Raw genomic sequence first — 17,018 nt, 5'->3', positions numbered from 1 at the left:
ATTTCAAATAAGCTCAACGTAATTCGCCGGAAACAAGCCAATTTGCCCCGTGGCCGAAACTCCTCGCCACCATCCGGGGTCGATCTGCTCAATTGACGTGATTACGTCATCAATACGAATTGTGATCTCAGAGTCATCGATTGCGTCATAATCATAAAGAGCTTTTGCCTGAATACTTGTTGCCAATGGCATATCAGATGGATACTGCTCCACTTGTTCATAATCATTACCGTCGTGATAATTCCCATAACCATAACTGTAATTGTCTTCAGGTGTAGCATAACCATAATCATTGCTCGACTGGTTATAACTATTCGCCATGTTATCATCTCTAACTTGGTTGTCATAACTATATCCCGAGTAAATGTCAGCTGGAGAGACATGCGGCTGAGAATAGCTGTATACCGACTCCTCATTCGAATCACCAGGAGTGTCATGAAAAGTGTTCTGCTGGAACGTGAACGGTTTCGATGACGGCGTCTTAACCTTTACTGGACTAGCCAGACTCTGGCTTGCTGTTCTCTCCCGGTCTAGCCACATATTTTTAGCTTCGGAAGATTGGCTTCTAATCAGCATCTGTGCTTCTTTTACTTTTGATTGCCGACTAACGTCGTCGCTTTGCATTACATTCGCATTATTATCCCATATATTTTGGTGTTGCAATCTTTCCCGAATTTGTTGCAAATCATTGTCCCGGTTAGCTCGTTCTCGTGATCCAGAATTAATTTCAACTTGGGCAGAATCGTTTCTTTGGAAGTCTACCCGAGCATGTTTCAACGCTTCTAGTTCCTTTTTTCTTTCGAGAACACTTTGCGAGTGACTGGATGTGATAGAACTTGGTTGCCCTCCATATTTGGCCGGACTGAAATTCACCTTTTGCGCTTCGCGCTCCTGAAAATCAAAACATAACCAAAAGATGCAAGTTTGACATGATCTGCAACTTAATAAGAAGTTGAACTTTGGAATGAAGATGAGCCCGATGTAATTCGATACGGGTCCCTTTGGTAGAATTATAGATATCCATTTTTGGCTGGCCAATAATAAAAAAAAAATTTTCCGGCGCCAATATGACTAAATTTGGGGGGAGGGGGGGGGGGGGGGGGGTAGCGCGCGCCAAAAAAAACGGGGCAACTTTTCAGTCAAAATTTCCCAAAAAATACCTAAAAACACTTCGGCACTTTTTCGAACTAACTTATATTATAGCACTTTTGGAGAGCTAGGAAAATCAAATTGGTCGGCTCAAAAATATCGACAAAAACTTAACTTTCTTCCAAAAAACCGCCCCCTTCGAAACCATTTTTCTTTGCTCGCCACTGCCTCAGGTGAAAATATAAATTAATTTTAAACATACGGCATCAGGCTCATTTCTTATTTTTGCAGCTGCTAAAATTGAAAATAAAGACGAGAGACAGAGAGAGAAAAGTTCAAAGAACGCCAACAAAGCGTGAAAAGTGGCAGTAAACGAATGAATTTTTTCTGAAACTTTTCATCTTTCGGTTTTTGTAGATAAAATTATATCATGCAGACACTCTTTAAATTTCACTCACATCCTTTGTGATTTAAGCAACTTACATAAAAAATAAGAAAATATAAGAAAGGTTATATGAAAGAACAAATTTGAAAAAGTAAATTTTCGAAAATTTAATCACAATGAAACCGGAAAAATCAGATCTGAGCGTGAGCCACTCTTAAAATTTTTGCTAAGAAACCACACGAACTATACAAATGTCTTCAGTTCGTCAATTGACACAAGCAAATAAAAAATGAGACTTAGATAAGCATCCGTAAGTTAGATCAGCATCATTTTGGAAATACACTTGCGCGTGCAGAAGGAATATGAGACGATTCATTATCTTTCCAGAGCCATTTTATACTAAAGTAAAACAAGACTGCTCGTATCAGGGCGAAGCCCTGAATGTTCCGACTGCCTTTTAAGGCTTATGGAGCAGCAGTAGTAACATACAAAATTGAATGAAATAAAATAAAATGAAAATTTTTTTTTTCCAAAATTTGAAATTATCATCCCCCCACACGCCATATAAAGTACAAAAGGAAAGATTTCGCTCCTTGTAACAAACCATTTATGGCAAACAAACTTCTTTTAACCAATTTGGAACGATTTCTTAGACGGATTAAATCTCCGCTTACGCGTTAATAGCGCGAATTATATCGCGCGTTAATTGTCCCAAATTGGTAAAAATGACCAAAATGGCAATCTTTAAACACTCATAACTTTACGAAAAATGATCTAAGGTAAAATATCTTTTCAAATTTAAGTTCAGGACAACAATGGCTTTCGAATGATATAAAAAAATCCAGTCAAAAATGGCTAGTTAAAAAGTCGAAATTTGTCTGAAGAAAAAAAAACCCACCCCGAGCACAAATATTCCGTTACTTTCGTATCGAAAGTCGGAACAACAAGACTGCTCTCAGGAGAAAGCCCTGTATGTTCCGACTGCCTCTGAATATCTATATAGTAGCGTTTAAAATAATTGATGAAAATTTCAAAAAAAAAAGTTTTTTAAATCATCCCCCACACGCTATCTTATGCACAAAGTGGTATATTTCGCACATAGCAAAGTATTATATAGTTAAACAAGACTGCTCGTATATCAACGCAAAGCCCTGAATGTTCCGACTGCCCCTAAATCTATTCTGAATAGATTTTAAGGAAAAGAAAATATTGAAACATTTTAAATCTTGGACAATATCAAAGATGAAGTGTGAAAATCTGAGTCGTACGAAATTAATAAGACCAATTAGCTAGCCGCAATTCACTTTGGAACAAGTTTTTTGAGCGGGATAATTCGCCACGCATAAATAATTTGCGTTACGATTTCAGCATTATGAATAAAATGTTCAAAGCGCGCACAACTTAGTCCAAAGCATGGCCAAATTGGCAAATGTTCAAACTCACAGAACTTTGCAAAAACTGATTGGAGGTAAAATATCTTTTTAAATTTGGTTTCAGGGAGTCAATATCTTCAATGGGGCATGAAAAATTTTTGTTAAAAACTATTTCGATATCCGAAAATTGGCTGAATAAAAAACCACACCAAGCATATTATTCCGTTTTCTTCCAAAGTCGGAACAAAAAGCATGCCACAATCCAAATTGGAAGGATTTCTAAAAAAAAATAGACTAAAATCTTCGCTTACGCGTCAATACACGAAATAAATCGCGCGTTAATTGTCCCAAATTGGCAATATTTAAACCCATATAGCTTAACGAAACAATCACCGCTGAAGTATCTAATAAAATTAAGTCTTACTAAGAGCAACTTTATTGAGCACAAACACTGGTAATCTATGCAAAAACGGTGTTTCTACATTAAAATTTTTGCTTTTGATCTTCGATAAATGGAATTTGCCTTCATTTCAATAAAAAAATCGAAAGTCAAACCGCGAAAAATCAAGCTTTAACGTGAATAAAACTTAAGACTTTTTCCTTAGAAAAAAAGGAAAAAAATCATCGAGACCAATACAAGACTATTCACTAAGTTCATAATAAAGAGTTAATTTGAGAAAAATGGATCAATAAGTAACTTTACTCTTCCGCTAAATCAGAAATCCAACTTCGAAACTAGTTTTTGCGCAACTCCCGCTGTAGTGAATGACTCGCTAAAAATGGGGTAGAGCAAAAGTTGGTCTATGAGCATGCTTTAACACAGAGGCGAAGCTGAGCTTCGCGCCACTTGCGATACACCGAATCTTTAAAAAAAAATTAAAAAATAAGAGCCAGAACTTTAATATTTTTGCTCAAAGGAAACTCATTTCGATGAAAACTTGCAATGGAACACAACGGCCAGCATTGGATTAGCACAAAAAACTAGCCAGCGGTAGTTATGCAGACAAAACCGGAAAAATTGGTCATAAAAAATCTTTAGAATTTTTTTAAAAGCAGAAAATGTAGAGAAACTCTTAATTTTCCTTCAAAAGCCGATGTGCCATTAAATTGAGTCAATTAGCAACAAAAATTCTAAGAACTCACAAGAATTTACAATGAAAAATTGCCAGGAACTAAGTCCAAGTAAACCTGAAGAAAAAAATCGCAAGAAACTGTCAATTTTTTCATTTTTTTTTCGCTATCAGAGAAATTTTTAGTAGGTATAAACACGAAAAACTTAAATTAACTTAACATGCTTAAACATAAATTTAAAAATATAAAACACTCTACAGAGGAAAACAATAATGTAGTAGAAACATCTAGCGAAAATAAACTTTAATTGGTTATTTTGAAATTTAAAAAACTCTGAAAATCACAAGCAAAATATAAACAATAAAATTTAAAGGTAAATTGTAATCTGATAGCACTTCGGTCATCCTAAGCCCGAGTTTTAGAACGATAGATTTGTTTCTTATCATTCCACAAAATTATATAGGCTAGAAAGCTGAAATGAAAACCAACTGACGAAAAAACGGATTAAAAATTATAACATCAAAATTGCAACTAAACTCAATTTTATTTCAATTAAATTCACCGACAAAATGACAACATAAAGACTGAGAAAAGAGAAAAGCTTGAAAATAAATTTCAAAAAAAATTCGATAATTTTTTCAAAATTTGAAAATTTTTTAAAAGAAGGTCGGTGAAGTGATTTTCAAATTACTTGTCAAAGTTGAATCAATATTAAAAAAAGACTGGAGACAAAAATCATTAGGTAAATAATCGACAAAATTAAAGCCGACCTTAATAAGCTGCGAAACAGCCGAAACAATTTCAGTGAAAACTTTTTTTTAAAAAAATTGCATATACCACCAACAAACCAAGCTCTACACGCAAAACAAGTAAGCTGCAAACTTGTAAAAGTACCAATTCACCTTTGCTTCGAAATGTAACAAGTCTAGAACCCAGTTGCAATACCATTGCTGTATCGAAAGGGTAAAAAATTAAATAAGTATTTACCGAGCGGCCACTACGCCGACAAAAAGTTGGTAGACGCACAATGAGCCAAAAAAAACTACCATAAAAAATGGCACTAACGCCGATAAAAGATGATCAGACAAACAGAAGTCCGACAATTCGATTTTTCCCGGACAATTCAACTGTTTCAATTTTGAATGTTATTCAATTCAATTTCTTAAATTTCATACATACTGAAGAAAGTAAGTGCGTTTAGTCATAAACGTCCATTTATCATAAACATCGCTTCGTGAAGGGAATTAAACTTTGGTATAGGACAATTAAAAATTCGTTCACGCTATTCGAAAAAGGGTTGAACCGTACAATTTTTCACAGGATAACTTAGTAGAGAATGCTACATAACCTTATCTAACATTCCCTACTACCTTATCTATCTTATAACCTTACATAACATATCTCATCGAAACATAAGCAAAAAATCGATTTAACTGTTTTGTAGAACATCAAAATCGATATAGGTAAAAAAAAAATTAAAAAATAGAATTACATTCAGAATTATTACAAGCTTGCAGAGGAAATTATACGGTAGGTCAATTAAGGGAGGAGGGGGGGGGGGGTGTGGTTGTACGGTTGATCCCAAAAACCGTACAACTTGAGCAACCAATCAATCTCAAGAAATCTTGAGCAACCAGTCTTCAAACAGCAAGCGAGTTAACTGCATTCTTTGCCATGGGCCTGCTAATCGACCCACATGCTAATAATCAGATCCCCAAACACTTAGTAGCATGTACTTGCTGAAAAACATTCCGAAGAAAACCATCACAAAAACGTGAAATACCTGCAGTGGCACGTTGAACCTTTTCATGCGCTGTTCAGGTTCATTTTTTTGGAAGTCCACTCGCGCGTTCCTCAGAGCTTCCAACTCTTTCTTCCTTTCAAGGACACTTTGTGAGTGACTAGATGTGATAACGTTTGGTGAACTTTCGATTTTCGATGGCGTAACTGCGTTCAACTTCCGAGCTTCTTGATTCTGATTATATTTCGGTTGTTGCTCTCTTTCTGGTTGCTGTCGTTCCTATAATTATTATAGTTAAACAAAACGAATATCAAATATGCAACAAAAACTTTCAGACAAGCGCTGACACTTCTTTACAAAGAGGCGAAGCGGAACTTCGCAACACTTGCGATGCAAAAAACACATTGCGCTACAAAATAGTGAATGAAAAAAAACAGAAGCAAAACTTTTTTTTTTGAAAAATTATGAAAAAGTACTTGAAAAAATAAGTTGAAAAAAGTTTACACCAAAAAAATTTCATATTTGTACCGGACAAAGTTCATAAGCAGACCTTCAAAATGGAAGTCATTCAATGAGGGACAACAAACTTTGGGTCGAAAACTGTTGAGCCGAAAACAAAACAGTTGACATAAAAAAATTCAGAAAAAGTTTTTACGACCCATCCAAAACTGAAACACAAAAAAAGTTGACTAAGTCGATATACCATAAACTGAAACTGTTTGAGCATTTGAAAAAAAAAACTCAAAATCAGGCATGGTAAATTTACAAATTTGTGAAGTTTCAGTTATAGTAAAAACTGTTTAAATTGGAACACAAAACACATGCTTTAAAAAGTAAACCAATAAGAACCCTAACAGATAATTAAAAAAACGGCGTTAAAAAAACGAAAATTGAACTGACAGAAACTAGGACGAAAACCACGAACCCGAAAAAAATTAGAAACTGTTTTTGAAAATATAATTGCAACCTTTGAAAAGATAATTACAACCTAAAACCAGAACATTTTTTAGACGTGTTGACAAAGTTGTTTACTGGAAAAAAGTCTAGTACCCGATTGCAATACCCTTGCTTATCGCAAGGGTAATTAACAATAGGCGCCACTTAGCATGCTGGAAATACCACATTTCCACTTAATAGGAGCCACTTATTCGATCTAGTGCCATGGTGTGAAGAACGTTTCTCATCTTACCTCTAGTTTCAAGTCTACCAGGCCCTGATCAATTTCGGTTTCAACATTGGCACCATGTCAAAAATCAAGACGCTAAAAATGATCTTGAGAGGCAAAAAGAGCTCCAATAAGGGAAATTAAAAGAAACTGGCCATCCGGCGACAAAAACTATCCATTCATTGGAAAACTTCTAAGTAATCAGCCATGTAATTGGTTTGAATGAAACCATATCCGCAGGTATTTTCGTATAAATCTACTGGTATTATCACGATTGCGCTGAACTTAAATGCTGAAAGGGTTGTAATTCTTGCCATTGACATAGGAAAGACTCCAGGAACGAGAAATCTAGACATCTACTAGAGATTATCACTTAACTACGCATCAAAAATTATCCATATCAAAGTAAGAGTTTACTAGTTGCCTAGGCGGGGTATATCGCATTTGCTGCGCAGACCCATGAATCTGAAAATCGACTCTCGCGTGTTGTAAAGCTTCTAGCTCCTTTCTTCTGTCTAAGACATTTTGAGAGTGGCTGGATATGTTGGCACTTGGCGTCCATTCAATTCTGGATGGAGTAGCATTCACTTTGTTAGCTTCGCGCTGCTGTGTATACTTCAGCTGTCGTTCTCTTTCACTTTCTTTTTGTTCCTAGAAATATGAACTATATGAAGCATTCAGATATGGCAAATTTCATGGTGTCCGGCAAATAAGACGACAGCTGTTAATACCAAGGGGGGGGGGACGCCCCTCCCTCAGGGAATCGACCCCATGCCGACTCAAAGGGTCCATATTTGTACTATTTTGAGATATGCCATTTTTGGCCTGTTTTTCAAAAATTTGGCGGCGGCGCTGAATATTGTGTCAAAATAGGGTCATTATAGTGATTTGAGAGAGCTCAGAAAATCAATTTGGTCGACCTAAATAAAAAGACGCCAAAATTTATTATCTCTTCGTTTATTAAGACTTCGATAAAGTTGAGAAAATCTCAGAATTGAGAACTTAGTTTTAACTCGCCTAATTTTACATGACTGGACATGAGGCTTTCAAAAGACTCGGAAGAGATGATCAAAGCCACTACCTGCCAGGCAGCAATGAATGCGCTTTAATAAGGTCAATATAGTTTAATTTGGATGAAATGAAAGAACTATTACTATACAGTATACACAAACATAACCTATGAAGCTGTAAACTGAGCCCATAAAATAGGCAACGGTTAATTACAAAAAAAGTCAGTCAGCTCAAGAGTTTTTTGAACACCTTTCAATTTCCTGTAAATATCTTCTAAGATAAGGAATTTCTGAAGATCTCGAAGCGGAAGTGTTTTTTCCCGCCACTTGCACTTTTGTTATTGTAGGGCGAGCGTGATTTGCTTTTTCCTTTAGCAAAGGAGTTTGAAGAGATCTTGAAAAGATACCAATAAAAGCATCAAAAATACTTTCGAAATTCTCCTGTTAGGAATAAAAGAAATATAGGCTTTTCCAAGAGGTCCTAACAGGACGCGAGGCCAATTCCTCAGTTGGGCAAATTGAAGAAGCGCCGTGCATTCTCCGCCAACTATGCCCAGAAAAACGTCACAATTTACGTTTAATTATGAAGCCAGTAGCCTTTTATAAGGCCATACTGTTCCTGATGACTCTGGTTCCTTGGCAAAAAAAAAGTAGTTGTTGACAAAAAAGTAATAAATGACAAACAAAAAATGAACACTGAACAGGAATAGGAACGAATTTTGATATCGAGAATCAGGGATTATCAAAGGTTAATCTGGTACTCGATTAACCGCGGTTAATCGGGTCGGTTAATTGGCCGATGGGTGTAAGCCCTCCTCCGGTTAAAATCGGCGACTGTCCCAATTAACCGCCGGTTAACTGCCTGAGTAATAGGCCTGGAAAGCAAACAAACGGCAGGACACAACGTTTACAGGTTTACATTACAGCATAGGCTATAGCTGCGCTCTTTCTTCGATATTTCTCCAAAATTTCGGAGAATGAAAGAACTAGTGTTTGGAGCTGTAAGGAGTGTAACAAAAGTATTTCACGGGCAAAAGGGGCCGGATGGACAAATACGTTTAACCACGTTAGGGCACACCACCCGGAGTATAAAAACGACTCAGCGCAGTCCCAAATTATTTCTAGTTCCTATACAACAGCCATGAGCTCTTACTTACAGAAGACGAGAAAGAAACTGTATCCAAATTCGTTTCCCGTATTTCCCAGGATATTTCGTGTGCCTCAACTAGTGACTTTGCAACCGATATTATCCGAAAGAAGAGATTATCTTCAATGGCCACACCGAAATATGGAAACTGCAAGTTTGTGTTACCGACTTCCAACCTGGTCGAAAGATTTTTCAGCCTTGCCGGGTATACTCTTAGCAATCTTCGGCACCGCCTACTACCTTTCAACTTAGAAATGCAGTTGTTCCTGAAAGTCAACCACAGATTTTGGGACAAAAAAAACTGTACAGGAATGTATATCCCGTTGATTCGCTGAAAAATACATTCTTCGTGTCTCATTTATTGTTTTTAACGATTAACCGCCGATTAACCGGATAATTGACCGGCGAGTACCCCTTTTTTCGGTTAATTGACCGGAGGTAAAAAAAAGGCCGTCGGTTAACCGCGGTTAACCTTTGATAATCCCTGTCGAGAATATGCCACTTAGATGATACAAAGAATTTTGGACTCTTTTCCAGTCCCCCCTTTGATTTTTTCTGAAATTCATTATATGAAAGTCTATTCAAAATGACTTTTCATGTTATTAACTGCATCAAAGCGTCTCAGCGTGAACAGGTGAACAAATTAATGCAACATTTCTTACATGAAAAATGCCGATTGAACAATTTTTGAACAGCTTTTTGTAATTTTACGAGGGGGGTGGGAAATTGGAAAAGAGCCGAATTTTGCAATTAATTGTTATCAGCCTAAAATTGAATTGATTACCTGTGCCCAAAATTGATCTCTGTTTGATCCTTTGATATCTCGCAAAGCATCTGCCTTCTTGTAATTTGTCCCTACAGGGGAAGGCACACTAATGTCTTCAATTTTGACCTTTTCTTTGTGCACTCCGTACTGTGATGACGATTTTGACAGCTCTCGTTTGATTTCATTTTCATCAATATCTTCTTCACACCTACACATAGGATAGCTAACATTTAGAATTTATCGAGCGATTTCTTGTTTTTTTTTCTAGTATCAGAATAAGCTTAACAAAAAAGCAGTTAATGTACAGTAGGTCCCGGTCAGATTCGAACCAAGGACTTTTGCCGTCCCAGGCGCATTCATTACCTCTAGACTAAGTGTACCAGAGACGCTAAGATATTTGAAGTTATTATGAAGCAAGATACCAAAAAGATTCTGTTAAAAAAGTTGTTAGCCCGAAAAAATTCAATATTCCGATTTGATAATGCTTACTAATTGCAAGCGCAATCATCTCTCATATGATTTGGTAGACTCAATAGATCATTAATTGGCTTTTTTCCAGTCCCCCCTTTCAAATTCAACTTTGGAAAGCTTTTTTAACGTTGTCATAATGAAATGAAATTTGGCGTGTTGAACAAATCGACAGTTCTGAACAGATTTGTCTTCATACTTTACAGCGTAACATCATGCATTTAGCCGTAATAACATATAAAACAAACATAAGACTCGGTATTTTGAAAGGTGAGGGGAAACTGGAAAAGAGCCTATTAATTTTGTATATCCGAAGTGTTTGGAATTGTTCAAACCTGGCTGTTACTGTGAGATGAATGGGCGACAGCTGATTGAGAATAATTGGGAGCTGTTGCACTGCCGTGGCCTTAACGAATTCAGCTGCCGACTCACCAATCCACTGTATGAGCACTTTCTTCGCAAGACCTAACAAAACTGCGTTTTAGTTCCAGACATAATATTGTACATACACAAGGGGGTCAATTCACTTAGCATAAAACACGCTTTTCATACCCTAATTTTCATACTCCATTTGAAATCAGAAACATTCACTTAGCATTCTCGATTTAGTTCAAAAACGTATCACTTTACCATCCTCAGCTTATTTTTTATCTTTCATAAATCTTAATTACCAAACATAGCCAACAGATGGTTGAAAAGTGTAAATGAACAAGGAAACTTCAGATTTGATTTTTTTCCGAAAATTCAGAAAGAATAAGTCGAAATTTTGAAACTAGACGTCATTCACGTCTTCTGCTACCTTAACACTTTTTTATTCGATAATGAAGTTTGCCTTCCTTCTAAAAAAAAGTAATATTTTCGAAAAAAAATCAAAAGTCAAACCGCGAAAATCAAATATGAGCGTGAATCAAAATTAAGTTTTCCTGAAAACATTGAACATTGCTGCTAACAGACAGTTAAAAATGTGTAAAAGAACGAGGAAACCAAACAAAGTTGATTTACGTTTTTTGAACTTTCAACTTTCGAAATTCGAAGAAAAAACATCACGTTGAAGCTATTTGAATTTCAAATTTTGTTTATGATTGGAACTATTTTCGTAAAGTTATCTCAAGTAAATTATATTCCGCTGGTAATTCATAAAACTCAGCTCTATTTTTGAATTTTTCACTTCTAATTTTAAGTTTAACGTGACCTTTTCACTTTTAATGTTCGATATTGGAGTTTGCCTTCCTTTCAACAAAGGAAATGAACTGATATCTACAAAGAAATCAAAAGCCAAACCGCTAAAAATGAAAAAATGAAACTGAAAATTTTTTATAACTTTTCCAGAAAAAAAAACATTAAAATCTCGAACTATATGAGAGTGAGAACTACGTTAATCGACTCTTAAGAACAAACAAAAAACAGCGTGACTAAAATCAGAGTCTGATTTAGCTTCATTGACTCTGAAAAACTTGAAATCTCAGAAAATCCCCTTCAAAATATTTTTGTTCTTCAAACGACTCAAAAAAAATTAGTGGAGTCTGCAAGCAGTCAAGTGAAAAGCCAATCTTTCTATTAGTACCAATTATTTGAAAACAGACATAATAGTTCGCGAGAAAAATTAAAGTTTTTTCGAAAAGAGCGAAAATTTCCCAAAGCGTCTGGTAAAACGATAATCAAAAAACCAAATCCATTACATTTTCATGATACCTGTTTTTTTGCGTATCAAACAAGAACTAATGAGCAATAAACCAGATACAAAACCAGTGCTATGCACAAAAAGTGAACCAGATATAAAATGCAAAAGTGCCACTGTTATAAGCACTTATATTTGCGACTTAGTTAGGAAAAAAATTGGATACCGTAACAAGCCACTACAATCCGCTTGTGTAAAAAGGCATCCTAATGGCTAAATATTACGTTACTCTAAGCTAAATAAATCACTTAGTTAGTAAAATAGCGTGGGGGGATTAGTTTACAAAAATCGTCAACTTTTCTCAAATCAAACTCTTCTCTATGAACCAATCTTGAAAGTTTTTTCAACGTGCTAATACATACTTATTTTCAGTCCGAAAAAAACTATTTCTGGTCAAAACTTCTAGAAATTGCCCAAAAACAGCATTTAGAGTGTGTTTAACTTTTAAAAAAAGAGCCTGAGTGGAGAATTTTGCTGCTGAAAAAGTAATTATTTAGTGTTTTAAAAGAGCTCGGAAAATCCATTTGGTCGACCCAAAGAAATCGATTAACCTTTGAATTTACTACGGACAAAATTCACCCTAACCATCGAAAAAACCTAGATCTGCGTCTGCCAGTGCATATTAAGTCTTTTTTATTCTTGTCGAAATTAGCATTAAATTGACTGACTCACTTCACTTCACAAAACCCAGCAGCCAGATTTGAAATGGAGATATTAAATTTTCGGAGCATCTCAAGCTATTTCCAGAAAAAAAAAGTGTCTGTGACGAGCACTGAAAAGAGATTTTAAAAAATCGAAAACAAGGATTGAATCTGTTTAGGGCAGTCCGGTTAGCTAAGTAAACATGGCTTTCTAAACTTTCTAAATTTCCAACAAAACGTTTGCTTCAACTTCGTTTTTTGGGGAGCGCATAATTAATTTAAAAAAATATCATTTTTCTACTGCTTGAAAAACCAAACCTTTTACTTTTTAGCCCTGTACCTTTTCATACTCAAATGAGAGCATATCGGTAAATATTAATATAGTCTAAAACTCAACATTCATCAGCTCAAGGCACCAATTTTTTTAACTCCTCATCCGTATCTACTTCTGCCAATTTTTAAATATCTTACCCGTATTTAAGGAATCCTGCACACTGCAGAATAGATACTGTACAGCCGAATGGTTCAAAGAACACAGAACCCACTCCAGATCTCCATCATCGAAGAACTCCGAGAAGACCACGCTGTTCGTATCCCTAATGTACGTCAGAAGACAACAAGTGGTTTTAGCAGAGCAGTTGTTTATGATTCTGTTGATATAAGCTCTCGCTCCACCGTCTATTCGCACACCACTCATAATGAACCTTAAAAATGGCGAGGTGTCTACAGTGTCCGTCACTCAGTCTAAAGGTCGGTGATTCGAGGCCCACCATGATCAGTATTCGCTGCCTGCGAATTAGAAAACAATTCTCGTGACGGAATAATGGGTTTAATTACAAGTCACTTACTCTCCCAAGTTAAAAACATGCATGTAATTCTTAACTCCGGGTACAACAGCGGTTCCCCGTAAAGAGTAGAACGACTCAAAAAAATTTGGTCTTTTCCCTCATTTGTTAGGGTTATTCGACAACTCATACTAGCTCACTAAAGGAAAAAATGATGACTCGGTAATGAAGACATCAACATTTCAGCCGCTTTTTTACATTTTTTAAAATAACTTCTGTTTAGTGCGCATTTCTTTAGGTGAAAACATATTCTAACCGCAGATACTCTACGAAAAATATGAAGGACCTTTTTTCAACATAACTAGCGTGTAACGCACCACCGGTGCTTCGAACTTTTGACAACTCAGAAAAAAACCGCATATAGTGGAAACCAGATCTGTAGGCTTTTAGTGTACTCTGACAGCACCCAATTACATGGCTAGGAATTTCAAATTTTTAAGAAAAAAAATAATTCAAGCTTTTTGAAAAAATCACAAAAAAACGTCATGTCTCGAAAACTACAAAGATTTGAGCAGTCAAAATTGGAGGCGAGGTTCGCAATCCCTGAGAGTACTCTGATTACCCCCAAATACAGGGTTAGGAATTTTGAAGAAAAAAAATTCGTTAAGTTTTCTGAATTATTTTGGGAACTCACAAAAAAACGTCATAACTCTTACCAATCTTATTTGGATGCAAGGTTCGCAACCCCTGAGAGTACTCTGATAGCCTACAACTACACGATTGGGAACTTCAAATTTGAGTGAAAAAGAAATTCGTTGAACTTTTCTGAAACTTTTTTGAAAAAATCACAAAAAACGTCATATCTCGAAAACTACAAGGATTTCAGGCGTCATAATTGGATGCAAGGTTCGCAACCCCTGAGAGTACTCTGATAGCCTCCAACTACACGATTGAGAACTTCAAATTTGAAAGAAAAAAAAATCGTCGAATTTTTCTGAAACTTTTTTGAAAAAATCACAAAACACGTAATATCTGAAAAATTACCAAGATGTGAGCAGTCATAATTGGATGTAAGGTTCGCAACCCCTGAGAGTACTCTGATAGCCTCCAAGTACAAGGTTGAGAATTTCAAATTTTGAAAACAAAAAATGATTCAAGTTTATTAAAAAATTTTGAAAAAATCACGAAAACGTCATATCTCGAAAACTACAAGGATTTGAGCAGTCATATTTGGAGCTAAAGTTCGCAACCCTTATGAGTACCCAGAAAGCAACCAAATTTCGAAAGATCGAAAAAAAGATGGAAAGAAAGAGAAAGAAAGAAAAAAAAAAGATAAAAAAAAGAGATAGAAAAAAAAGATCGAAAAAGAAGGATCGAAAAAAAATTAGAAAAAAGATAGAAGAAAGAGATAGAAAAAGAAGGATCGAATTAAGACAGAAAAAAAGATAAAAAATACAGATTAAGAGAGAGAATCGGAGACAACTGTTTGACAGTAGTATTATTTTGAACTGAATCGTCGAAACCAAATTGAAAGTTCAAAAATTACGAGACGGGTAGACAGACATAATCAAATTAAACGGAAAAGCAGGTATACAGACAGACTTAATTTGGCCTCGCAAAGAATTACTGAAAATTTATTGACCTTGCGGAAAACTACTTGAAAAATTTTCTTAAGCATTGCAATATATGATATAGCTTAAACATGAAAAATTCTTTCGTTAAACATGCAAAATTATTATGCTTAAACATGGGAGATAGCTGTCACTAGCATTTAATTATATTATAGATAGATTAATTTCCAACCAAAATTTATTTGCTTCAATTTCGTTTTTAGAGAGCATTATTATTCAAAACATATATATTCCTACTGCTTGAAAAACAAAACATTTACTTTTTAGACACCTTACTTCACAAAGAGAGCATATCGGTTATCATTATTATAGTCTATAACCAAAGATTCATTTGCTCAGCGCAGCAATTTTTTACTTATACTTTTTTTACAAACAGTTTTGCGAGCAGTTGTCCCTCGGGTAGACTTCTAATGAGTTTCAAAAAATGTATCACAACATGACTTGATTTTCTCTTGAATAATGAAATTTGTCAGGAAAATATGCCATGAATTAAGAAAATTGAAAGTCAAATAGGCATCGAAACAAAACTAACAAAGCAGTAACAAAGCCGACGATTCTTCACCAGATATACGAAGTGCCGAAAAAATGGTTATGATGCGATCTGCACCTAATTACAAACTAAATGAAAATATTAGTAGTTTGATTTAAAATTTCAAGAAATTGAGCATATTAGTTATTGAGGGTGAAATTTACCTACTCAAATTGAACATCCGTGAACAACGGTATTTACATGAAAAGTGTAGTATCCGATTGCAATACCCTGGCTTATTACAAAAAAAGCTTTAAGTTTGAATTTTTGTTCGGAAAACGTAGATCAAGCATTCTTTTTTATCCATTTTCATCCCTGTGACGAACCTCAAGTTTCTCACCTGACTTTCGTACATCACGACAACAGTCAGTGATTCCTTAATACAAAATGTTTACGAAAAAAAAACTTCAAAGATCCTATTTGATAACGCTTGCTAAATTAAAAACGATTATTTCTATATTTTTGTTCAATTTGTTCAAAACAACTATATATATTTCTGCAAGAAATTATTATATGAAGTTTACCCTTAACTAAAATGCGAATTTTATCACTGGTACTTTTTCGTTTCGCTAAGCACTAACATAATTTATAAACCACTCTATTTTTCAGCTTTCACGTAGCTACGATAACTTTTTGATAACTAATGAAAAAAGACAATATAACGATTTTTTGGTAAAAAATTTCGAAAAAAATGCACCACCTTTACTCTGGTGAACTTCTACGCAATCTTTGTTCTCTTCCTTTTTTGTCTTATGCAAATTTGAGAAAAACGCGGTGGAATTTTCTAATGTTGTTCGGTCTGTCCGTTCAAATTAATTCAGCATTGTACCATCATAAATATTTTACAGAAGTAAACCAAAAGAAATATTTTAGAAAATAAAGTCTAGCAGTTTGACATTCTACTACTCAATTTACTTTTTTCTTCCAAAGGTAAAGACTGTATAGTCTTTATTTTTTATTAATACTGCCTGTTTAGACTTCTAAAATGTCTACAAATAACTAATTTTCATGGATTTTTTGCTTATATTTCTATCTTGCTTTCTAGTATCTCTGACATTTTCATGTCTATCGCGATTTGTCTTCAGTACAACTCTCTTTAGGCGAAAGATGACAAATAAAGCAACTACATTAGCAGCGTAACAAAACGTACGATGCGGTAACCAAACCGCCAAATCTTGAGATGATGACACATTGAGATGAAAAAATGATTTCATAAAAAACTTGTACAGAATCAGAGTTGGTAAAATTACAACCATATACAAAATGCAGATATGAACAAATGATTCAGTGATTCTGTTCGACAAATCGTTAACATGAAAAAGTCTTTGTTCCGATTTGATAAAGCTTTCTAATCACAAGCGTAACAAAACATACGTTATAATAACTTTCAGATGAAATGACAAAGCAATAAACTTTTCAAAAGGCAATTTTTAACACAGAAGCAAAGCTGCAATTCGCAAACAATAGCGAGAACACGACAAAAAGCAGCTCTATAAAGTACAAAAGGAAAAAGTAGGTGGTAAAAAATCGGCTACGTCT

General features: G+C 35.1%; 1 protein-coding gene across 1 annotated transcript; it reads right to left on the bottom strand.

Annotated features, from left to right (window-relative positions):
* Positions 1–3: 3 nt before the first annotated feature.
* Positions 4–13,231, bottom strand: LOC134841564 (drebrin-like protein B). The gene is made up of 6 exons (XM_063857595.1): positions 13,006–13,231; positions 10,551–10,680; positions 9,766–9,955; positions 7,242–7,475; positions 5,702–5,938; positions 4–891 (listed from the first exon to the last, which is right to left on the bottom strand). The coding sequence occupies exons 1-6, from the start codon at positions 13,229–13,231 to the stop codon at positions 4–6; spliced, it is 1,905 nt and encodes a 634-aa protein (XP_063713665.1).
* Positions 13,232–17,018: the final 3,787 nt, after the last annotated feature.

This window comes from Symsagittifera roscoffensis, chromosome 3, assembly GCF_963678635.1.
Source record: "Symsagittifera roscoffensis chromosome 3, txSymRosc1.1, whole genome shotgun sequence".
NCBI classification, from domain to species: Eukaryota; Metazoa; Xenacoelomorpha; order Acoela; family Convolutidae; genus Symsagittifera; species Symsagittifera roscoffensis.
The sequence above is the reverse complement of the archived record's forward strand: the minus strand, read 5'-3'. Positions and strand labels throughout refer to the sequence as shown.

Bases quoted from the DNA above. Each gene is read 5' to 3' on its own strand.
- LOC134841564 (XM_063857595.1), bottom strand. From the start codon at position 13,231: ATGAGTGGTGTGCGAATAGACGGTGGAGCGAGAGCTTATATCAACAGA. The intron at 10,681-13,005 runs GTAAGATATTTA...CAGTTTTGTTAG, and splicing joins GCAGGATTCCTTAAATACGG to GTCTTGCGAAGAAAGTGCTC. The intron at 892-5,701 runs GTATTTCACGTT...TTTGATTTTCAG, and splicing joins GGTTCAACGTGCCACTGCAG to GAGCGCGAAGCGCAAAAGGT.